This window comes from Mustela nivalis, assembly GCF_964662115.1.
Source record: "Mustela nivalis genome assembly, chromosome: 6".
NCBI classification, from domain to species: Eukaryota; Metazoa; Chordata; class Mammalia; order Carnivora; family Mustelidae; genus Mustela; species Mustela nivalis.
In genome coordinates, this window is record NC_139025.1 from 21,650,124 (window position 1) to 21,675,217 (window position 25,094).

At 38.4% G+C, this 25,094-nt stretch overlaps 1 protein-coding gene across 1 annotated transcript in view; it reads right to left on the reverse strand.

The window, feature by feature from the left end:
• SEL1L (SEL1L adaptor subunit of SYVN1 ubiquitin ligase) overlaps positions 1–25,094 on the reverse strand; it is a 55,113-nt gene that overhangs the window by 17,391 nt on the left and 12,628 nt on the right. The window contains exons 4-12 of the mRNA XM_082734895.1: positions 14,470–14,637; positions 12,955–13,060; positions 11,865–12,027; positions 9,453–9,506; positions 9,302–9,361; positions 7,650–7,731; positions 7,137–7,291; positions 3,952–4,008; positions 676–744 (exon numbers count right to left, since the gene is read on the reverse strand). Of these exons, the coding sequence (XP_082591021.1) occupies positions 676–744; positions 3,952–4,008; positions 7,137–7,291; positions 7,650–7,731; positions 9,302–9,361; positions 9,453–9,506; positions 11,865–12,027; positions 12,955–13,060; positions 14,470–14,637 (914 nt within the window). The remainder of the gene's footprint in view (positions 1–675; positions 745–3,951; positions 4,009–7,136; positions 7,292–7,649; positions 7,732–9,301; positions 9,362–9,452; positions 9,507–11,864; positions 12,028–12,954; positions 13,061–14,469; positions 14,638–25,094) is intronic.

Sequence of the window (25,094 nt, forward strand, 5' to 3'; positions counted from 1 at the left end):
CAGGCCCCAAATAACTGGTTGTGATTATGAGGCAAATACTGATAAGATTTTTCTATTTGTAAGAACCTTTGTGACAGATTTATTCTACCTGAGCACCCTAACCTTAGGATTTAGTTATGGATGAAAATATCCACTGATTTATATAGTATTTGCTTTCAAAATAATGAAAAAGGAAGTTTTGAAACTGTGGCATGTTACATGGAATCTATTTGTTAGGTCTCTAGACTTGAGTGTTTTCCTTGCTTAGAAAAGAACTGCATTGACGGCTGGGTGATGGCCATCACACTGAAGATGATTAAAGCCTACGGACAGATTCCAACAAACTCTTTGTTTGTTGCCTCTACTCATTTGGAAGACAGGCAATTATGACAGACTTAGCAAACAAACCCCCACAGCATAAAGAAAAAAAGTCCTCATTATTGCATATGATACACACACCTCAATGATAGTTAACTTCAAAAGGAAATTAACATACCGATGAGGAAATGTTATTTCTTTACGTTACCTAAGAAAATGCCTGGAAGTCGCACTTACCTTACCATAAGACACAATATTCTTATATTGGAAATTTTATTTCCAGTTTACTTTTGGTAAACTGTAGATTGTAACTACAACATCTGCTTATTATGTAAATACCTCTTGTTATTATGTAAGAGTTCAAAGGGTGTACAGTACCTTTCCCAAGAAGGCCATGGCATGTGAATTGCCAGCATTAGCTGCTAAATTGAAGTAGTCGAATGCTCTCTGTAAGAAAAGAATTTATTAAAATAATTAGTTTTTATAGAATCTGCCTTTCGCTTTTAACCAAAATAATCATTTCAGGAACATTCAAAAAAATCTTCTAATATGGCAGCATCTCAGTTTAAACTGCATTATGACATCTCTTGGGTGCTCCAGGCACCCACCCCTCTTCATGCCCAATCCATCACTGAATTCTGTAAACTTTCACCACCCAACTCCTCTTGAATCAACCCATGATCTTCCACTACACTCCTAGGCTAAGCTATATTATCTCACATCTGACCTTCTGGAACTCCCCTCCTTGGTCTCCTTGCCTTTAGTCTTCAGTCACCCAAAGCGACAGTTCAAAACACTTAACATGCTGGTCCTTACAGTCCCTTGATATTTTGCAGGGGGTCTACTGGCATGAACAGACACTGCTTTCTTCAGTACTGTTCAGCTTGCTCTCTGCACTCTGCCTTCCTGCCTCAAAACCCGCCACCTCCTGCTTATTAACCTTACTGGACCCATTCATTCTCCTTAATAACAACAATCACAATTTATTACATGTTTGTTGGTGTGATCATTTAAAAAAAAATCTAATATTCTAGTTCTATTAAACTTGAAGCTCTGCAAAGACAAAAAGACCAAAGCTATTTTATCTAGCATTGTATTCTGAATGCCTAGCAGTGAACAGGCACATAGCAGGTGCATTAATGAATTAATGCAGTCCTGTACTGGGAACTCCTTTTATCCTTCTGAGAAGCTGGTGAAAAAATTTATTGTAGTGTAGGTGTTTTGCAAGTAGGCAGCACATACCAAGGATATCCCAAAACTTGTATAAAAGGCATGCAGCAGATTGTTCTCTCACCTGACATTTTTATTAGCCAGTTCATCTGGCCTCATGACATATATTTGAATGACCTAAAGACAATGAAAGTAGTCAAAATGCCTCCTGACTTAAAACAAACAAACCAAGCATGGATATTTGGTATAGTTTTAAGTGATAAGTGTATTTTGTTATCATCTACGTCTTAAAATTGATGGGATATGGAAATGAAATAACCTTAATTAGAATATTTAACTGTTATGGCAGAGTAATAGTTTTATTAGTCTGACAAACATTTACCAATAACTCATTATGTGCTAGGCATTGTCAGGTGCTGGGAATAAAGTGGCAAAGTCTTGCTCTTCTGTAACTTACATTCTAGCAGAGGAAAAACCTTAATTACATAATTAGCAAATTTACAATGGGTAACAGCCACAAATACAGATTTTCGGAAATCGTAACTGTGGTACATGACCTATTCTGGAGTGGGGTTAGGAGTCTAGAGAAACATTATGGGAAGAGATACTGGAGTTGAATTCTAGAGGATGAGTAGGAATTAGCTACGTAAAGAAAGGAGGCAGGATAATATTCACTCTAGACAGAAGGACTAGCATTCCAGAAATCCCAAGGTAGTTTCTTCACCTTTTCAAAGACCTGAGAAAAGGTCCTTGTGCTTGTGACTCAGAAAGCAAGGAACTGGTGAGCTAAGCAGACTGGTACAAATCCTGGAAATCATGTTAAATAAAGGTTTTGGTTTTCAAGTGACTGGCAATTATGGACCATTCAAGAGTTTATTTTATTTTTTTAAAAGATTTATAGAAAGATTGATTTATGAATGACAGAGACGCAGCGAGAGAGGGAACACAAGCAGGGGGACTGGGAGAGGGAGAAACGGGCTTCCCGTGGAGCTGGAAGCCTGATGTGGGACTCGATCCCAGGACCCTGGCCTGAGCCAAAGGCAGACGCTTAGCGACTGAGCCACCCAGGCACCCAGGACCACTCAAGAATTTAAAGCAAGGGAACCACAAGGTGTGAGGTTTACAAACACAGGCTACTGCTTTTGAAATGCAAGCAGGAGATGACTCACACAAGGTGTACCGATGGATACAAGTGAAGAGATGAGCAAGATTTAGGGCATAAAGTGCAAAAAGCTGGATACAGATCTGATTGCTATAGTTGTATACTCCTAATTTCTCACAAACTCAACAATGATTTTCCTCAATTCTATGAAATATTTTTTTTAACGATTTTATTTATTTATTCATAAGAGAGAGAGAGATAAGCAGAGGAAGAAGCAGGCTCCCTGCGGAGCATGCAGCCCAAGGCAGTACTCAATCCCAGGACCTTGGGATCATGACCTGAGCTGAAGTCAGATGCTTAACTGACTGAGCCACCCAGGCACCCCTGAAATATTTTCTATTTTATTTATTTATTTTTAAAAAGATTTTATTTATTTATTTGTCAGAGAGAGAGAGAGAGTGCGAGCACTGGCAGAGGCAAAGGGAGAAGCAGGCTCCCTGCCGAGCAAGGAGCCCGATGTGGGACTTGATCCCAGGACACTGGGATCATGACCTGAGCTGAAGCCAGCCGCTTAACCAACTGAGCCACACAGGCATCCCACCCTTGAAATATTTTCTTTCTTTTTTTTTTTTCTTTAAGATTTTATTTATTTATTTGACAGAGAGAGATCACAGTAGGAGAGAGGAAGGGAAGAGATCACAGAGAGAGGAAGGGAAGCAGGCCCCCCGCTGAGCAGAGAGCCCGATGTGGGACTCGATCCCAGGACCCTGAGATCATGACCCGAGCCGAAGGCAGCGGCTTAACCCACTGAGCCACCCAGGCGCCCCTTGAAATATTTTCTAATAGAAATTTTAAGACAAACTTCTACCACATACCTATAGGAAACCAAGTTACTGTGTATGTATTGCTGGCAATATTGAGAACTAGACTTCAGAATTTAAAAAACCCTTCCCACCATTATGAGGTGGATATAATCACATTTTTATTATTTATTAATCAATCAATTTATTTTTTAATTTTAAGATTTTATTTATTTGACAGAGAGAGAGAGAGATCAAAGTAGGCAGAGCGGCAGGAAGAGAGAGGGAGAAGCAGCTCCTTGTTGAACAGAGAGCCTGATGCGGAGCTTGATCCCAGGACCCTGAGATCATGATCTGAGTCTAAGACAGAGGCTTAACCCACTGAGCCACCCAGGTGCCCCAATAGCCACATTTTTAGTCTTCAGTTTTTTCAAGGGTTAGTTGGATCTTGAAAGATCATTTGTGATCTTGTGTCTAAGTAACAAACTTGATACTGTCATTGATAAGAAATATATCTAGAAATATATGTCATTGTTTCCTTCTACACTGTGAAGTACAAAGCCCTGGGAAGAAGAAAGTTACCTGATGATTTTGTTCTACTCCACGCCCTCCATGCAGGTGCAGTTGCCCCAGACCAACCTGAAAATTAACAAAAATGAGCAAAAGTAAATGGAAGCAACTGGTGTGTCATTAAATTAGACCAATAAGAAAACATTTGGTCATAAAAAGGTTTCTCTTTAGAATTCAAAAAAGTGAAGACTTAGTCTTAACTCCTGAAGATATTACTCTATTTTAACCTACATTTTTTAAAAACTGAAAATGCCTGCTTTTAATTACAAGGTATCTTTCTGAAATAAAGATGAAATGAAGGCGACTTCAGGCAAACTAAAACTAAATTTGTCACCAGTGAACCCACTCTGAAGGAAATACTAAAGGATGTTTTGTAGGAGGAAGGCAAATTATCCCGGGAAGCCTGAAGATACAGTAAGAAATAAAGAGCAATGGAAAGTCAAACTTATGAATGTATCTAAATTATATGCACTGTATGTAAGAATATCTTGCATGATTCAAAAATATATAAAATTAAAACCATACAGAGTTGTCTAAAGTCCAAGAAATGGCAAAAGTGTTCATTTATATTAGACTTTGATAAAAGAGTAGTAAAACAAAGTCCAACTATCACCTTAGGAGAGGGGAGGAGGTATAATAGCAAAAACAATGAAACCAAGAGAATGTAAGGAAAGAGATATGAAGCAGCATGGAAAAGCAAAATGAAAGAAAGAAAGCAACACAGAAAATGTAAACAAAAATATATTATTCATTACTTTTAATTAAAAGACTGTCAGAATGGATTAAAAAATAATAGTCCAATATGCTTCTAAGAGACGTACCTTAAACATAAGAGGTTGAGTACAAAAGATAGAAAAGATCCTCCATATGAATATTAACCAAAAGAAAGTGGCATAGCTAGCTAGTATCAGACAAAGTACAATTTAAAGCAAAAAACATTTCTGGAGATAAAAGAGGACATTTCATGATATACAAGCTAGTTTAACAAAAAGATAACAGTATTAAGTCTATATGCACTCCACATGGCCTAAAATGCATAAATCAAAATTGACAGAAATAGAAGACAGAGACAAATTCACACCAAAGTGGGCAATTTAGACAATGCTGTCTCACTGCTGGATAGAAAAAGGAGGCAAATTTAGTAAGGATTCACAAGATCTGAACAACAGGATTAAGAAACATAACTCAACTGACACAGAAAGAATGATACAACCAAAGACTATAAAATTTACATTCTCTTTAGTAAACAATATTTGCCCAAACAATGGACCATAAAGCAAGTCTCAGCAAATCCAAAACAAATAAAATCATACATGGCATATTCTTCTTCTTCTTCTTTTTTTGTTTTTAATTTAGATGTAGGCTCCCCACTGAGCAGCGAGCCTGATGTGGGGCTCGGTCCCAGGACCCAGGGATCATGTGCTGAGCCAAAGGCAGACGCTTAACTGACTGAGCCACCCAGGCACTCTCGGGAGGGAGAATCTTAAGCAGACTCCGCAATGGGTGTGCAGCCTGACATGGCACTCCATCTCACAACCTGAGCCAAAACTAGGAGTCAGATGCTTAACTGACTGTGTCACCCAGGCGCCCCCGTACAGTGTATTCTGACCACAGTGTATTAAGCTAGAAATCAACAGAAAGGTTTAAGTAATAAATCTTCCCTTTATATGAAAACTAAGCAATTCACTTCTAAAATTACACATGGATCAGAAGAAATAACAATGAAAATTGAGCTGAATGTAATGAAAACTACAATAGCAAGAAAATGTATTCAACCACGTATCAAGATCTATCAAGTTATAGGAGTTTAAGACAGTACTGATGCACAAGACATGCAAGAGAATATGAACAGGGCATTATTTGCAATCACCCAAATCTGGGAAGAGTAAAATGGGTAAATAAGTTGTGGGATTTTTATATAATGAAATACCATGGAGCAATGTAAATTAATAATTTCAGCTACATGAAAACACATGGGTTAATTTCATAAACATAATGCTGAGCAAAAGAAGCTGATACCAAAAAATGCTGTATGATTTTTTTTTAAACATAAAATTCAAAACCAAGCCAAAATGGTCCACAGTGTTAGAGGTCAGGTCAGAGGGGACTGCTGGGATGCTAGCTGTGCTTCATACGAGGCTCACTTGTGATCAAGCAGGGGGCTGTATGCCTCAGATTTATGTACTTTTTTGTATTCAAGCTGTAGTTCCAGTAGTAAAAAGAACAGAATTATATACTATACCACACATGGAGTTTTTTAGCTTGAGGTTTCCACTGAATACACTGAAGTCAGCTTTCCACAGTTAAGTAGTATTCTACATAATTTTTAATGGTTGCATAAAATTCCACTACATGGAAGTGTCATAGTTGAGCTAAATAATTCCCTATTTTGGGGCATTTAGATGGTTTTGAATTTTAACTGGCTTCTGATATAAAAGAAAGATGTTTGGTTAGACAAGATTATATTATAATTATATAATTTATAATTATATATTATATTATATTATAATTTCCATGAACTAAAATTTTTATTTTTCACTACAATTTTTTTTTAACATAGGATTCCCTTCTGCTAAGTTTTAAAATCAATTGTTCTCAGAAAGTATCATCTCTCTATATATCTAAACCAGAAAAGACTTCTAAACTGCACAGAAAAAAAGACAGTCCTCCTTTTTATATCAGGATTATCAGCCCATGAAATAACAAATTATACATGGTACTTTGACGGATATAACATTCAATTTACATTGAAAAAGACAACTTCTGTCCTTGATCTTGAGAAAATTAATGAACAAAAGAAACATGAAGAGTAAATGGCTCTGAAGGGCATCTGAAATTCCAAAAGTTCCAGAAACTTTTAGAGAGTGGCAGTTTTCACCCTTGGTGACTCCAATAAGAGCCTTCATCATCAGTAAGACACTGTTCTGTTCAAGCGGCAGCTTTCAACCATGGTGCAACTTCCTGGACAGCTTCTATGAACTATCAATGCCTAGGCTACATCCTAGATGAATCTAAGTGGGAACGTCTTGACAGTCCGAGACTCTTGGTACTTTCAAAAATGGTACTACTCAGGTGATTCTAACATGTAGTTAATAATGGCTCAGAGCAATGGAAATGTTTTTATGCATGCAAGTGTTTGCCCCAAGACTGTAATATATAATACAGTGACATATGCCATGAGATGTTTAAACACATACCTGTGCTTGTACATCCCCTTTTTCTGCTAGGAACTGATAGTATTGAATCAAATCTTCCTCCAGCATTCCACTATTCATTCCTGGATTTTCCACCTCGTCAGGCAGCCGTATTCTCTGTACTACTGAGCCTCCTGTCAGCGAGATATCACTAGCAACTGAAACAGGGGGATGAAGTAATAACATGGAGGAAGGTCAGAAGGATTGTTCCACAGAGTAGAATTTCAGCTGCGCAACACTGACAGACACTATGCTAACAGTAATCTATAGATTATATAAAATAGCAAGTCTTTTTCACAAAATATTAAATAATATTAAATAAGTGGTACGCAGAGCACGCGTGCGCACACATGGAAAGGAGATCTTCATCAACTAGTGTAAAGATCATTCCACGTAAGAGAGTCTATCATGATTATTTCAAGTAGTACAACAAAAGCAGATGTATTTGAAGTTAATTCCATTCTGTTTTTTGTTTCTTTTGATAAGGTGAAAGGCAAAAAAAAAAAAAATAGATACCGTGATTGGCAACAAGACGATAGTGAGTCAGTGCCGATTCACAGCTCTGGAGGACTCCGATGCCAGCCCAGTACCGATAACCCTGTGAGATAAGCTCTAGTGAGAAGACTGCAGGCTCACACGCTCCACTGGCATTCTTGATGGAATGAATAAAGCCACCCGCGCTCAGAATGTACTTCCGCAGTCCCTTGATCCCAGCACATTACCACCTCATTTATCCTCTTTTAGGTTCTGAGGTAATTTATTCAGCAACTCCAAAAACCAGAATATAGTTGAGAACTAGGAAGTAATGAAGTTCCCACAGAAATCAGAACAGATGCTGTGAACTTTATGGATGAAGTGTGTGTATCTCACGTGTAAGAGAAAATTACTTAGGTTCTTGCTTAGAACACATTCTAATCTTATTGTAAACCTGATTTTAACGAAAATGGGTTGATCTACCAAACCAGCAAAGAAGCAACAAATCAGTAAAATAGGGAAGATGAGAGACTACTAGGAGCAGGCACAGTAACATGAGCAAAAAATGGTTTCAGCCTGAGGAGGATAGCTAATTATAAAAAACAGGGAAAAAAAAAAAAAGTAGAGCTCTCTTGAATCATTCAGCACAGACTCAAATAACTTTACAAACTTTAACAATCCTTTGGGCACTATTGTATAATAATGTGTATAATATTTAATGTTCTTATTCTGTAGCCACTGTTTAAGAAGATTGGTAAATAATAAAAAAAAAGATATAGGTCAGAAATATTTAACATACTTTTGCCATATAAAAATATACTTCAAATTTCTGGAAAATTCATCTAAAAGGAACTTTTCAATTACTGTTTGAGGAATAAATGTTTCCACCAATGATAAAAGCCAATGGGGGAAAAAAAAAACCCTTCAAAATTAGTGAGAATGTTTCAGAAAGTTGGGAGCAACATCCTTGTTTTTCACTGGCTTAAATTACTTCAGCAGTTTACATCTGTCACAGATGACATCCAAGCTCCTTTGCATGACGTACAGCCCATTTACATGACTCTTGATGAATTTCCTGACGTTCTACCTTCCAGCCACACTAAACAGCCTGTATTTTCGTGCAAGCATCACATTTCCTCATCACTGTCCCTCTGCATGTATTGCTCCTGTTGTCTAAATGCCCTTCCACTTCTATTCATTCACTGCTATTTATCCCTCAAGAATTACTTTAGTTACTTCCTTGCTCAGAAGTATCTCCTTCTACCTTTCTTTCCAACACCAGTGTGAGTTAAGAGCTTTTCTAGCTGATTCCTGTAATGATCTTCTTACTTGTGCAAATTTAAATATAAAATATAAATCAATTTTCATTGTAAAATAAATTCAAATGTAAAATCTCTGATAATTCAACTGAAGAAAGGATTTTGACAAATCTTTCCAATTTACGAAAATAAGAGAGACATTTATCACAAGGGCAATAGCCAAAGTCATAATTTCAAAGAAAAATTGTGGACTGTGCCAATTTTCATCCATGTGTAGATGCAAGTATTGTACCCATTAACAAGAATTTGAAGAATGTTCAACTGAATATTTGATCTTGATGAATATAAGTACATCTCATTCATGAAAGCTAGAAAAGCTGTGGCCCCTCATGAACCAAAAATTCTGCTCCTCAATGTTACTAAAGTCTTACTTACCAAAACCATGTGCGCTATTAGGTTGCCCCCAAGAGCTCCAAAAGTATAATATACAAGGGCCTGGGAAAGAAAAAAAATATCCTTAACTGAACACACGCACACACTGACCCAATTCAAATGGTACTATACAATAAAGCTTTAATAACATTACCTTTGCCTGACTTGAATTAACACCAAGTCCGGAGGCATAGAGAAAGCCAAGAGCCTGAAATAAAATGATTAAAGTAAGAATTCTTCTCTAGTAATAGTTTATACACATAGTCTTATGAACGATGAAAAGCAGCAAGAATCTTTAGAGCCTGAAAGATTTGAACAGTCCAAGTATGTACAACTATGGTTAATTAAAGAGCCTCAGAAATGTATTCAAGGTTTTACAAATTACACAATGAAATACAGCTAAACAAATGACTAAGTTTAGCTTGAAGATTAAAGACAGCTTAAAAAAATACTTCAAAACCAAAGGTAAACACAAACATGGCTTTTACTTTATCTTGATCAACAGCTGTATCATCACACTGACACACAACCTATCAAAGGAGAATACACAATGAAAACAGTAAGAGGCTACCACAATAAACATCCTAGCAATAAAAAGGGGTGGCTGGGGTCATGTTGAAGGGGTAACAGAGAAACTTGTCACTTTACAATGCTGAAGCACACACAATTTTTCATTACAAAAACCCAAACAAAAAAACTCCAACAATGCATTGATAAGGTTCTACCTTTGCCCACTGAGGACCGTGAAAGTAAAAGCTAAAGTCAGAAAGGCAGGTGTGTCATGTGCCAGTGTTCGTCAAATCCATGAGCTCTTCCATTTCCCAGCCCCCATTGCCCTTGCACTTGGGTAAGGCCATGTGGCTAGGATGCAGCAAAGAGAAATTCAAGACAGTTTTAGGTCTGGCCATTAAAAACTTTCCAGAAAATCCTCCAGCCCTCCCTTCTCCCTTCAGGAGGCCTGCCCATGTTTCAGATGGTGCAGCTATATGGCAGAAGTGGCCCTTGACTGAGTCAGCATTGGGAAGAGAGTGACAAAAGCAAGGGAACCGCACTGACCCTGGCCCTAACGTGAACAAGGAATACCTCTTTGTAGTGTTGGGCCACTGTGATTTTGGGGCTGTGTCTGTTACATCATCTAAAATTAATTACCATGGAAGAGTGCTTTGCAGTACGCAATATAAAGCATTGTGGCATTATGGGGTGCTATTATTAGAGGGGAAAGAAGCTTCAGAAGTATAATCATTCTTCAGAACCAAATGTCTGTAGAATAAAGAATGTATGTGTGAATTTAGATAAACTGACTTATACAAAGAAGGGAAAAAATCTTTGAAAACAAATGGGGAGTAATGAAGATGTAACCTGTTCATGAATTAAACCAAAACCGTGTGAGAGTTGCAGAGTGGGTAGGTATTCAGACCTAAAGAAAACAATGGTCACAATTTCTGGTATTATTTAAATAGTCTGAAAATAGACTCTGCTAACCGTGACTAGAAACTTTACATTTATGCAAATCCCACACCTCCAGTAAGCCTGAATTACTGAGAACACTTAAAATCAACGTGGTGGCCTCCTAAATCCAGGTGTCAATCTTACTATTACCCATGAGAAATCAAGCAGAGATTTTTTACCAAATGGTGTGATGTGACATGGGATACAGAACATCCCTCTATGAGGTAGGCTTGGCCAAAAATACTTGGTTTGAGTTCATCAGCCTTTAGCTCTATGGGAAATAGAGATGATGAAGACGAAAATAAAGGCCGAAAGGAAGAAACAAACAGACAAACTGAAGAAGGCCATTCTGCAGAACAACTGGCCCTATCTTGAACACAGACAAGAAAGAGAGGCAGGGACTCTGCTAACATTCATTAACAATCGAGCAGAAGATGTCGTCCTGGACTGGATACTGCTTAGGACAAAAACAGGGATAAAGAAAATGCTTTGGTTCACTGCCCTATGAAGACTCTCTGGGTGTTATATTTACTGGACGGGAACGGTGAGGGCTACTTACTGAAAGAGCAAGGAAGGGAACAGTAGACAGTGACATCTCGTAGTAAGTTCACATGTATAAATACACAAAGAGAAAGGTCAAGAAGGGTATGCATGCATTAACATGTTACCAATGTTCAGGTCTGGGTGGTACAGATATGATGTTTTCTTATTTTTTTTTTTGACTGCTTCTGTAGTAAAATATATCTTTTAAAAAAACATGAAGATTACCAAAAGCTGGAGCATCTGAGCTTTGGAAAAAAGGTAATGGATAGTGATTTCAGATAAAAAAATAATTACTTTTATGTTTCATTCTGTACAGATTTAATTTGGAAAACTACAAATGTAATTGTGGTAAGATGCAGCTGCAAAATCCCTCAGGTGACCACAAGTGTCTTGGACAAGAAGATTGTCCAAGACTGGTAAAATGATCCGCCACAGGATTAGTATCTAAAGGTATTTTACCTTCCAGCCTTACTTGTTCAGTGAGGGCAGAGCATAAAGAATAAACTGCTGTGAAAATTAACAAATGTTAACAAATGCTATGTGCCAAGAGATTCTGCAGTGAAAGTGTACTTACAGTTTGTCCCTTAGGAGAGCCTTCTTCAGTCAGTTTTTCAAACATCTCTTTAGCTGCCTGGATATTCTGTGTCAGGTAATCACCGAACAAAAGAGCATATGACACTCTCTCCAAGGCCTTGGTATGATTCATGCCTGCTGCCTTTTGAAGATACCGATATGCTCTTTAAACATAAGCAATTAAAAAAGACAAATAAATTAGCAATATTTTGGAACTGCCATTACAATTTTTACAGAATCTGGGGGTACTTGCTGGCTCAGCTGGACGAGCATACAACTCTTGATCTTGGGGTTGTGAGTCTGAACCCCACTTTGGGTGTAGAGATTACTTAAATTAAAAAAAAAAAACTTTAAAAAATTTTTGTTGTTTTTTGCTTTACAAAATCTATGCAGATGCAGAATAAATAATTTCCTTATTCTATAGAATCCCTCTGATAATTTGATTTGCACTAAGCTATGTTACTTATATATATAGAAAACATTCTGGGCTACTTTTGTCTTTTACATAAGGTACCAGTTCTGTTATTTCAATATTTTAGAATAGTCTAAGAATGAGAAAGAATTATAATACTGTAGTACCCAATAAATAATCATTGTAATTTTCTTTTAAAATCTTTGCAGACTATAACAAAAGTCAGCTGAAATTAAGAGACATAAAATGTTAACTTTATGTTCTTTCCAACTTAACTTTATGTTCTTTCCAAATTCCTAAATTCTAGTGTTTGTCTGCAAGATAATTACAAAGCAAAAATAAAAAAAAACACCAGACAAGAATTCCTTTTGTTTTATGTCATTTTGAATTCTAAACAATATACATATTCTTGGCTCTTGGAAACTGTTATAATTTTAATTCTTTCCATTTTGCTTATTGTTCATTTTTGTGATGCACATTTATAATCTTTTTAGCCCAAAGCGCTGAAATGTGATATAAGTAATACCCTTGATGTCTATAGGTCGTATCAGGTTTTCTTAAAATACAGCCTAAGAAATCCTCTGTCTTCAGCAGTGCAGTTAAAAAACAAGCACTTAGCGCTTTCTAGCTCAGTAACGGCCTATGTCAGGGAAAGAAAAGACCGGGCAATGCTACCTACTCTCTTTTCTGGCTTTTCTTATTGCTTCCGTTGAGGATTTTCATTCCTGTCTGGTACATCATTTCCGCTTCCTGCATTTGCCGCCGTTTAGCGGCCTCTTCTTCAGCTAAAAACAAAATATCAGATGCTTTTAAACTGATTTTACTTTTAAACCAATTATTTATTAAACATCAGTATATGTTCTTTCTTCTAGGCAGTTACCACTACAGTGATCTTTCACTCTTTCCCAATCTGACTGTAAGGACATATGCTTTTATGTGCGGCCTTTATCTGACTAAAGTTAAGACTTAAAAACAAAAAACCAAACCAAACCAAACCAAACCAAAAAAACCTCCAACATTCAATAAAATCACTTCCTTGTAGAGAAAGTTATATCAACTTGGTTTTGGAAAGTGCTTTCCTACTAATAATTCTAAAACTTTTCATAAAAGTCAACTAAAACTCTAGTAGAGGCTTATGATTATAATCAAGGTGAGCTAAAATTGAAGGACAAGAAAACAATAGTTAGAAAAAATACTACTATAGTCAAAGGATACTTTAGCCTCACCTGAAAGGCTGTATCTTTACAAGGAGAAAATATGTGACTAATTACCTAACAAAGAATTAGTTAAAAAAAAAAATGGATTTTTATTAAATACAGATTCTGATTTAATAGTCAAGTTCTGCTTTTTCCTATGTACTGATGCAACACTGAAAATTATAGCATTAGATTTCCCCAAAATTATTTTGTTACTTTAAGAAAGCATTTTAACAGAAATCTAAAACTTATCAAGAGACATTTGAATATTTCATTAGGAGTATTTACAGAAATAGAAGCAACTTCTTTTTGTAATATAAAAACAAAACTTGATGTATTAAACAGGAGTACCTAATCATACTGGCCCACATCCAAAGATGGACTATATTTGATGTTTTCTCTAAGGAATGCCTAAGTATTCTATCAGAGCCATCATTTTGAAAATATCATCTGGTATCAAAAGAGCTACGTTCAAGGTTTTCTTTGTTCCTTAACAGAAAGTTCCTCCTGAAAACACAGCTTGCCTTTAGAGACAATACTGACATTAACATTTAGGGCAGTTAAATATACTGTATCTATCAAATACTACCTCAGCACAGCACATTTCACTCAAAGTATTTAAAAAAGGTATTATCTATTTTTCTTCTAAGCACTATTAATTAACCTCAGCATAATGTGCTGTTTTTCTTTACTGCCAAAAAACGTTTTATAGTAATTAATTTAGCAGCCTTCTTGAGGGTTTACAGAACAAGCTGTGCACAGCAACGGAAGATCATCTCTAAATAAAACACAAGTGTGATAAGCTGCCCAACTGAGAGCCCAGAAGTGAGTATACGGCATGCTTCCTGCTCTTAAGTCCATTCTTTAAGACTTACCTGTGTCACTGACACTGACCACTTTTGACCAAGGTGGGGAAAGGAAGACTAGAAAAAAGGCCTTAAAAATGTTGTCTGAGACATAAAACAATGTGGACATGCCTCCTACTGGGCAATACTTACTTTCACAAAAGCCCCACTTTTCATCTGCCTTGTAGTCATAGGTTGTAGCACACCACAATCTGCCATCTTCTCTCCCATCTGATGTACATTCGTCATATTCCTTATCCAGGAACAGAAAAGGGAAGTGGCAGGGCTCCCCATGGGCTGTGCCTTCAATGGCAGTCAGAGCTGAAAAGATTAAAAAAAAAACCTCTAAATATAAATAGCATTCTGGTATCCATGCATTTAATACTGTCAATTCCAATGATTAGAATTTGAAGACAAAAGAACATGATTTGAAATGGGGAACATGAAAAGGTCAGCATCAAATTTTCTTTAACATGACTTAAGGGTGGGTCAACTTAGTGAACATGGCTGGCTTAGTGTACATGGCAGCTCTGTATCTAACTTAGAATTTCTGAAGATCTTGAGATCTGATAACCTCAGAATGTTATAAGTCTACTGTAAAATTCCTGGCTAACTAGCAAGCAAAAAATAAGGCAAATACAACCAGATCAATTTCACCGCTGAGCACAATTCCCCTCTTTTCTTTCTAAGTCAGCTTAATAGTATGAAGCTATACAGGGAAAATGCTCCCTTAGGTCAAGTTCATCATTCACGCCTCTGTGATCCCACAGCACTTTAATCAGAGCATGTATGATATAAGCTGAGGTTCTTTCTTTACCATACTCTTACTCCCACTAGACCCTGAGCTTGTTAAAAGTAGAGACCATATCTCTATTGTTCATAAGCTCTTTGGACTATCTTCTAGTTGCTGGGAATTATGTCAGGTGCTGAAAACAAGGTGGAACAGAGGTCTCTGCTCTCCACAACTTACTGCCTAGCAAGGAAGAGAGACATTAAACGCTAAGTGTGACTGATGTTATGGAAAGGAAAACCTCCCCTGTCAGGTACTGAGGTTTACCACTGAACTTCACAGCTGTGCAGGAGTAGAGGGTGGATGAATTGCTTTAGGGTGGGGTAGAAGTACTGTAGACAGAAGGGCCCATGTGCACTAAGAATCAAATGAAAGACAGCATGGCACTTTAGAAAAAATACAAAATTCAGTATGTGACAACATGTAGTGTGACTGCCCAAGTAGACAAGAGAAGAGGTTAAAGCTAGAGCAGCACAAAGAACTAGACTAAGGTCCTGATAAATCTGATTAAGGAGTTTGGCCTTTATCCTGAGAACAATGGAAACTCACTTAAAGAGCTTTAAACAGAAGTGACATGCTCATACTTACACATTTTTATTAAGAGAGTGGACAACGGAATGGAGAAAAGCAACACTGGATTAAGACAACCAGTTTACAAGTTGTGACATTAGGCTAACTGAGAGGTAATGGGAGCCTGAAGAAGATAATGGAATGAAAGGAGTGGATGTACTCAAGTGATGCTAAGAAGCAGATGTGGCCCCACTTCCTGATTGACTAGATGTACAGATGTGAGGGGAGGAGTCATGGAAGGCTCGCAGGTATTAGACTTCAGGAAGTGAGGGGATGGCTGTCCTCACTAGAACAGTAAAGGAGGTGTATGTTACTGGGTAGGGATGAAAGGCTCAGGGCAGAAACAAGTTAAGCTTTGATCCTGCTATATTCAAAGTGGCTATAACAAACAAAACCAAAAACAAGATGTCGTAGACATCTTTTCAGCTATAGTCAAAGAGGAAGTTCTCCAGTTCACAGACAGACTGGAAGCTAAGAGTGCACATAAGAATACCAGTGAGAAGTAAAAAAGAAGAGCAGAGGGACAGGGTTGACCCCAGAACCATACACGGTTAAGTGAGTACACGTCAATTTCCACGGATTGCTTTAACATGGAGAATGTAATTAGGAGTACAGATTCTGGAGTCAGAATGCCTGACTCAAATCCTACCACTCACTAGTTGTACACTTTGAGCAAATTCACTAATCTCTCCCCTTATCTGTAAAATTATCTGCAGGTAACTTCCTTATCTACAAATAGGGATAAAAGTCCTAGCTGCATAGAGTTACTCACAAAGATGAACTGAAATAATACACGTAAGGGACCCACCACATGCCTGCCACTTAAGGTAATAGCCTTAAAGAGATAACACTGCTACTCTCATAGGCACTCCTGCTCTGAAAGCACATGAAATGGATGCTCCTTCTCACCTGTGCAAAGAAGAATTCATACTTACTTGAAAACTATTTTCAGTAAGTTATGAAAGGCAAAATTAATTTCAAACTGTTTGCCATCAGGCAAACGTCTTTCACCATCCTGGTAATCACTGACCAAAGGCAAATACATTGATCCACCTGTGTCTACAAGAAATGATCTTTAGTACAATGTATAAGCAAAGCACCCTTTAGTTAGCAACAACCTCAGAGGGACCATTTTAACTACACAGTTTGAAAAAAGGCACTCCTATGTACTGCTACTAGATTCAAATTTGCTTGAGAAAAATAGTATCTGTAAAATAGCAGTTTGTCAATGTGAATTTCAAATTAAAATACAATAGTTTAAAAGAATATATATTTTTCTGATAATAGAAATTTGTTTTAAAAACAAATAGCTTGCCTTAAGAATCCCAGTTTGCCAACACTTTCTAAGTGGTACGAATGTATGAAAGGATTCTCTTTCATGTGATGGAACTATACACCAGCAAAGAAACTGGAAAGAACACAAGAGATTTTGGCAACAAAAGGTTCTAACCTACTGCTCATTCAGCACTTACTTAAGTAGGAAGAATCCCCAGGGTGCCTGGGTTTCACCAATTTAGTGAGAGTGAATCTTGATCTAAGTAATGTGTTTATTAGTAAGTAACTAGAAAGAAAATCTGTATCTCTCAGGTATCTTCTCCAAGCAATATGACAACATGGAAATTGCTACTTTTACTACCTTTTACACTTGGTTTAAAGTCTTCTAAAAGTTACTGACTGGGACTTGCCAGTTCCAAGTCAATTATCTCAAGTAGATAGTCCTTACAATAGCATTAATTTCAGTTAATTTTCTTTCCGTGAAGAAATTCTGCAAGAATTTCAAAGCTGTCATTTTAAAAACTGCCACAAAAATGGTACCTACTAGCTTTAAAAACTATGGTAATCATGGCTCTGGCACAATGAAGCTGACTGATTATGCAATTTAAGTTAATGATAGCCAGTAGTCAAACCTGACTCTAAAAATGAAAGAGGGAAAAATGTGTCATTAAGTCAATTTAGCACCTTCCTTTAAAAAAAAAAATCACAGTTCTCGATAAGGTATCATATTTTGACTCTACAGTAATGGCAGAATACCACAATCTATTTAAACCCTGATGGTAAGATTTCTATAACTTATGTTATAAGAGAATTTATAATAAATAATGGACTGCTTTATATTTAAACTGGTAAAGAACTGCTCTTGCAAAGTGAGTAAAAATCAATCAAGAAAGCTAGAAAAAGTTAAAAAAAAAAAAAAGAGAGAAAAGGACAGCCCAAACAACAACCCCAAACCTGGGTCTTTCAGTGCTGGCCAGATTACAGGTAAATGGGGACTTTCATACTGCTAGTGGGATTATCAGTTAGTACCTCTTCAAGAGGGACCTTCAGAAATACCTATTAGAATTCATAAAGTTCATGCTTGGGATCACATTTTTCCACTTCGAGAATGTTTAACTTGTAGAAATGCTCCCATAAGTATTCAAAGAGATATGTATATGACAGTATTTGTGTATAAAGATAGAAAACCAGTAAGAATTCAAAGGTCTGTCAACAGGAGACTGGTTAAATTAGCTACAGTGTAGTCATTACACAAAAACCTGGTACAGACAGAAGTAGAGGGTCAAAGGCTAGGGGTCAGGGCAACCTTATATTTCAAGATCTGACAGATTCCAGAAAACCAACAGCTAAGTGATGAAAGCTTCTTCAGAGTAGGAAAAAATATGTGAGAGATCAGAAAGATGAGGACCAAGAACTGACCAGGTATTCAGAAAAGAGAATGTGACTGGAGCAGAGTGGATTTAGAAGTCTCGAGGGGACCAGAGCATCCCGAGAGTTGGATGAGAGAATGGGAAGAGAAGTGTAATCAGTGAACACAGACAACTCTTGTTTCAAAGAATGATGCTATTAAAGGGGAGTAAGGAGGGGCACCTGGGTGGCTCAGTGGGTTAAAGCCTCTGCCTTCAGGTCGGGTCATGCAGCTTCCAGCTCTCTGCTTAGCAGGGAACCTGCTTCCTCCCTCTCTCTCTCTGCCTGTTTCTCTGCCAACTTATGATCTCTGTCAAATAAATAAATAAAATCTTAAAAATAAATAAAGGGGAGTAGGGAAGCAGGGTGGTCGCTGGAGGTGGTTTTGGTTTTTAAAATATAAGCTATTACAGCATGTCTGATGCTGATGGAAAGAATCCAAGAGAGAGGGAGCAGTGAAAGTGTGGCCACAATGTTGCCATATGAACTAAATTAAATGTCCTGGGAATTGCGACATTATTTTTTCCTCATTTTCTAATGGTAAGATCAAAAAACCCCCAAAAGTCAACCTCTAGATCCATAAAAACAAAGGCAAATGATTTAGCTTTGCAAATTTCTCATCTTAGGAGCTTTAACACTGCCAATTAAGTCTGATATTGTACCTATAAGTTTATATGAGTGTTCTGTTTATAAGAAAACTACTTAATCATGCTGCTTGTTTGAAGTAATTTTTTATTTCTAAACATACAACAGTAAATAACATTTTAGTAGAATGTATTTGTAGTAGTAAATAGTTGAAATACAATCATTTAATGTTAAAAAGCTATCAACCTCAATACATTTGTCATAAAATGCTCATCAGTTTTAGTCAACACCAAGGTAAAAACTCAATGAACCAACCATCAGCAAAAACCCCCAAAGATTTAAGAACAAAACATAGGAACAGATGATTCAAAGTAAACCATCTGAGATAAAGCAAACAGTATAGGCCAAATAAGGAGGTATTTACTGCGGAAGAATGGGATAGTAATCTCTGAGGGAAAATACCAACGTTATATAATCTGCTACAAGAGATTGCTTTCACTCAATGCTGAGAATTACTAACTACGGTTGAGAAATTACTTATGTTAATGAAGTAGGAAGGAAGGAAAGACAAGCAGACTATATGCAGGGAAGCTGTGCTTTAAGGAATAAAACCCAATTTTCAGAAAAAGAATGAAATGTAGTAATAGGAGAATGAACAAAACATTAAGATCAGAGTTGACAAGCTCAGTTTTGTGAGAAATAACTAATCATTTTAAAATAGAAACAGAAGCAAGCACTGGCCCCTGTGCCCAGAAGAAAGTGACAAGTTCATGACACTTAAGTGACAGGCACTATCAGAAATCATACAGATGCTCAGGAAAACTATTTAAGAGTGAGGATCTCTGAAAAATGGCTTTAAAGACAGTTCTTAGAGTTTCAAACACAAAGATGGTCTCCTAAAGGAGTTTTCTTGCACAGATAATTTTCCGTACAACCATACAAAATGAAAGAAACAACAAAATCTTTTCATTAAAGTTAGCACCTGTTGTAGAGAATGGCCTGTTCCCTTAGCCATTTATCTTCTGTTAAATCTGATCACTAAATTAAGGTTTGTTTATTCCTAGCCACCCCCATGCGAGTGACAATGGGGTAGCAATGCCATCTTATTACTTAACCAACTTGCTTATTCCAGAACCCAATTTAAGCATGATTTAGTGAAGTTTAAACTCTGTTCCTTTTGTGCTACTTGAAATAGAGCAAGAGGCTCATTATTTGACTTGATTTTACTTCTAATTTTTTACGACCATCTGGATAACATGTTTATTATAGCAAAGACAATCCAAGCAACAGGAAAGTGTACAAAATTAAAGAAAAATCAAAGTCATCTTTAGCTACCACCATGAAGTCCCTTTTTTCTCCTGAGGTAATGACTCTTACTGATGTTACTGTTAATTTTTCTTCTCACTTGCAAATATATGAAAAAAAAGGGGGGGGGCTTTCTTTTACAAAAGGGACCTGTGATGGTTAATTGTGTGTGTCAACTTGTGCCCAGATAGTTGGTCAAACATTATTCCAGATGTTTCTGTAAAGGTGTTTGTGGAAGAGATTAGCATTTAAATCAATGGACTTTTGAGTAAAGCAGATTACCCTCCATAACATGGGTATGCCCCATTCAATTAGTTGAAGGCCTAACAGAACAAAGACTGACCTTCCTTGACCAAAAGTAATTCTGCCAGCAGACAGACTTTGGTTCTCTTTCTCTGGAGAACCCTGACCAATACAAGGATCATACTAATTGAATTATTTATAATGTGACATTTCACTAAACACTAGCATTGTTCCAGGTGGCAGACTACAGATTGGCTGTCAATTCTTAACCCTTTCCTCACCGTCTATGGAGCTAGGGATGGTCAAGTGATTGTCTTGGTAGGTTTTTTTTTTTTTTTAAAGATTTTATTTATTTATTTGACAGACAGAGATCATAAGCAGGCAGAGAGAGATGGGTAAGCAGGCTCCCTGCTGAGCAGAGAGTACAATGCAGGGCTTAGGGCTCGATCCCAGAACACTGGGATCATACCCAGAACCCTAGGATCATGACCTGAGCTGAAGGCAGAGGCTTTAACCCACTGAGCCACCCAGGTGCCCTGTCTTGGTAGTTCTACCAGTGACTCCTGGTGCAGGTATCAATTCTTCCTGAGGACCCAGGACCTGGAGATACAGCCATCACCAGGTGTGACCATATGGAACAAACATGAAGATAAAGCTAATCTATTAAGGAGCCTGAATAGGAGAGAAAGGAGCTGGAGTCCTTGATGGCAAGAGCCCTAACTATGGAACCAAAATAAACCTCTGCTTTTGCCACTATTTGATGGATTTTGTTACCTGCAATAATAATGTTCCTTTTAAAATAACTATGAGGGGGGCACCTGGGTGGCTCAGTGGGTTAAGCCTCTGCCTTCAGCTCAGGTCATGATCTCAGGGTCCTGGGATTGAGCCCAGGGAGCCTGCTTCCCCCTCTCTCTGTCTGCCTCTCTGCCTACTTGTGATTTCTCCTTCTCTGTCAAAATAAATAAATAAAATCTTAAAAATAACTATGAGGGCACCTGGGTGGCTCAGGCATTGAGCACCTGCCTTGGGCTCAGGTCATGATCCCAGGGTTCAGGGATCAAGCCCCACATCGGGCTCTCTGCTCAGCAGGAAGCCTGCTTCTCCCTCTCCCACTCCTCCTGCTTCTGTTCCTTCTCTCATTGTGACTCTCTCTGTCAAATAAATAAATAAAATCTAAAAAAAAAAAAACAACAACAACTGAGTATTCTACAATAAGAAATAACACAATGTAATAACTTCCCTTCTTGATGACCATTTATTTATTCATTTAAACAACAAAAAAAAGCTTACTGGGATGATGTGCAGAAAACAATTGCCATGGGCATTTTGCAAATTGCCTTTGAAAAAGTGGGCCCTTGGCTAGAATCTGGAAAGTTCTACTTTGAGAGGGTTCCCACGACCCTGATAGAAGTGACTTATTGTGCCTAAACTGTCTGTACAATGTGGTTTATGCTCAACATGTGTTTTCCTTCTGGGAACCTGCAATTTTGGTATATGCCAGGCCGAAAGTGATTACATGACTAGTCTCCATTAAAAACTCTAAGCACTGGGTCTCTAATGAGCTTCCCTAGAAGATATTTCACATATGTTGTCCCATGTACCAGGGGAATTAAGGACATCCTTTGTAACTCCCCTGGAAGAGGACAGTTGGAAACTTGTGTTTTGTGTCCTTTGCACTTCACCACAGGCTGATTTTGCTTTGTATCCTTTTGCTACAAGAGCTCAAAGCTGTGAGTACAACTGCATGCTGAGTCCTCCCAGCAAATCACGGAGGTCTGGGGACCCCTGAAGTCAGGGGCATCACAAGTAGGATTGGCTAGGATGACCTAGACAGGTCAGATGAGCAGGATGACCCTGACCCACTGAAACATGGTGAAAGCACCGTTAGGGAAAGGAAGGGGAGGGGACAGGGTATAATGAATCTTTGGCGGCCAGCCATGGTATGCAGCCTCAGCTGAGTCATTATCTGTTGTGAGAAGTAAAAGTTACCCGTGGAACTTGAAAATGACAGATCCAACTCTGGGAGAGCAGGCTAGTTGCTTTTGGCCATGGTGGCTAAAACAATGCCATTGGGTTTTATTTTCTCCTCCAGATTGGAGAAAGGACCCCCAAATTCCCAAAGTGAACAGGCCAAAAATGTTAAAAGTTTACAGTGCTCTCTCCTCCATGTGGGTTAGAGGGGCAGGATGGGAAGAGGGAGTAAAACTAGGTCCAATGATGTAGGAATGATGCTGGGATTAGGAGATGACGGCCAAGAAAGAATTCTTGAGACGTCGTTGGTACAAAAAGGTCATTTTATTAAAGCACAGGGACATGACAGGAAAGAGCTGTGCTGGCATTATGAGGAGTGGCTGATTATTTCCCACCTTTCAAGTTGAGTTGGGGATAGGGTTGGGGATAGCCAAGTCTCTAAGGAATTTGGGAAGCATGGTTTCCAGGACCTTGAGAGGACTAGCTATTGTTGGGAAAAGATCTTTTACTACTGACTCATTAAACCTTAGTCATGAGACTCTTCAGATGTATATCGGTGGGTCATATGCTTGGGAAATGATTGCCAACACCTATCTTGACAGAGATAAAGGAAGTTTCCAAAGCAATTTTAAAATACTAAAGTAGATTTACAGGATCCTGGAGGGTCGGGCTAAGATTAAGATTGCCTTTTGCCCTTAGCAAAGTGTTAATATTGAGGCAGCTGAGTTCCTAGAGGAATGTCACTCTGCCTTTTAAGGACTTATGAATGGGCTGTAAGTAGTAAAGAAATTTAATTTTTCTTTTGCCTTTGTTCTCCAAATCACTAGGGCTAAAGCAAAATTTTAGATAAGGCAGAAAGAAAAGGGAAGGCTGCACTCTAGCAGTTTTTTTTTTCAGTCTAGCTTCTGCTGCACTGGCCTCCCCCACTCCCCTTCCTCCCCTGCATTCCAGTCAGGATCTTCCCTGGCAGCTATCACGTTAACATGCAAATGATGAATTTACTTCCTGGCAGTTCAAGTAAATTTGCAATAAGAAAAAAAGAAAGGATTCTTTTAGTGGCTTTGTATTTCGTGGCTACCACAACTGGATGGATGATAAAAATTGATACACGATGTTAAATGCTTATAATTCCATCCATGCTTATAATTCCATCCATAATTCCAATCACCCTGATCAGCAGAAGCGGCAAAAAAGAAATGTGTTAGTGGGACAAACTTCCTTGCTTTTTTGCCGCCAGTAGGCGGGCTGGAATTAAAACTCTTGAGTATTGGAAACAGAACAAGTCTCTATAATTGCTGGGTTTTGCTATGGAAGATATGGACGTTTAGTGGAGCCCTTGTTAAAAGGGAGACAATAAGAAAGAGGTGATCTGCAGGTGGAAACACACTTTTGGAGTCCTAAAGAGCAGGTTTTGGTTGGCTAAGTGAGTGCTTCTGAAGGTAGAGGTCTGACCTTAGGGCCTGATGCATGCGTGCCTGTGTATGTTTGTGTGTGGGGAGGGAGATGGGAGAGAAGGACACACAGAGAGAGAGAGAGAGTGAGACAGAAAGTGAGAGAGAGCTTGTGCACGCCCAAAGACCAACAAGACAAAGCTGCGGCCCAGCCTTGCACGCCACCTGGACTTTTTGGCCCTGTGGCACCTTGACTCTGCTGCTGAAAAAAGCCTCTGGCTTTTAAAAAATCCTGAATTCACAAATCCTATTTGCTTGAACTTGATTCAAAGCTAAAACCTGATGCTATCTGGGACAGGCTTCCAGCCTCGGTGTGAGCTGGACAGAACCAAGAGCAGCCACAGGCTCAATAAACAGAAATCAGATGCTGTGGCCTACTGGACATTAGGCCACCTCTCTGTGGGGCCTCATATTGTGATGAAAATCGTGGATGCCCGGCTGGACTGTCTGGGTCACAGACAAATGTTCATAGGAAAGGGTTTGTTCTCTGATGGGACCATCTGAAATCAAGCTGCTGACTGGTGTGTTATTTCTGATACAGAGACTGACCACACTCCTAACTTGTGACTGTTGTCCAGAGCTATCCTTTGGGGGAGGAGACATCACAGGGAGTGGGACCCTCTATTTGCTCCTGACAGGTCGAGTTACCGAGGGATTTCCAGCCCCTGTGGAATAGGCCTTAACTTGTGCCTGGCTCTCCTGATAAGCCGCCATCTCCAACAAGGGACTAATTACCTGACTGCTTCTCTCTTCACTTCACGCCTCTCTCTCTCCCCTTCTCTCTGGTGCACGCCTTAGTGCGATCTGACTGTTCCAGTGCAGCTGTCCTCAGAGAGGGGGTGATCTTTCCTAGGTTGCTTTACGGGTTAAGTGATCAGGGTGAAAGAGGTGGGACGTGATGTAAACCTATTTTGAAATTTTTTGAAAATTCAGGACTTTTGTCCTGCCAAGTTTTGAACATGATGTTTTTCTGGTTCAGATGTATAAAAATGCTTTTCTCTGAAGATGTCTTGCCTTTCTTACACAGAACCCCTCCAAGTAAAATGTCTGGATGAGAGTAGGGGATGACTGAGAAAATAAAAAAATCATATGACTTACTGAATGGAAACTCTGATTTTGTAACAACCAAGGAAAATAAACTAAAGCCCCTGCACCTGGAGAGGCATGAGTGAAGGGAGAAT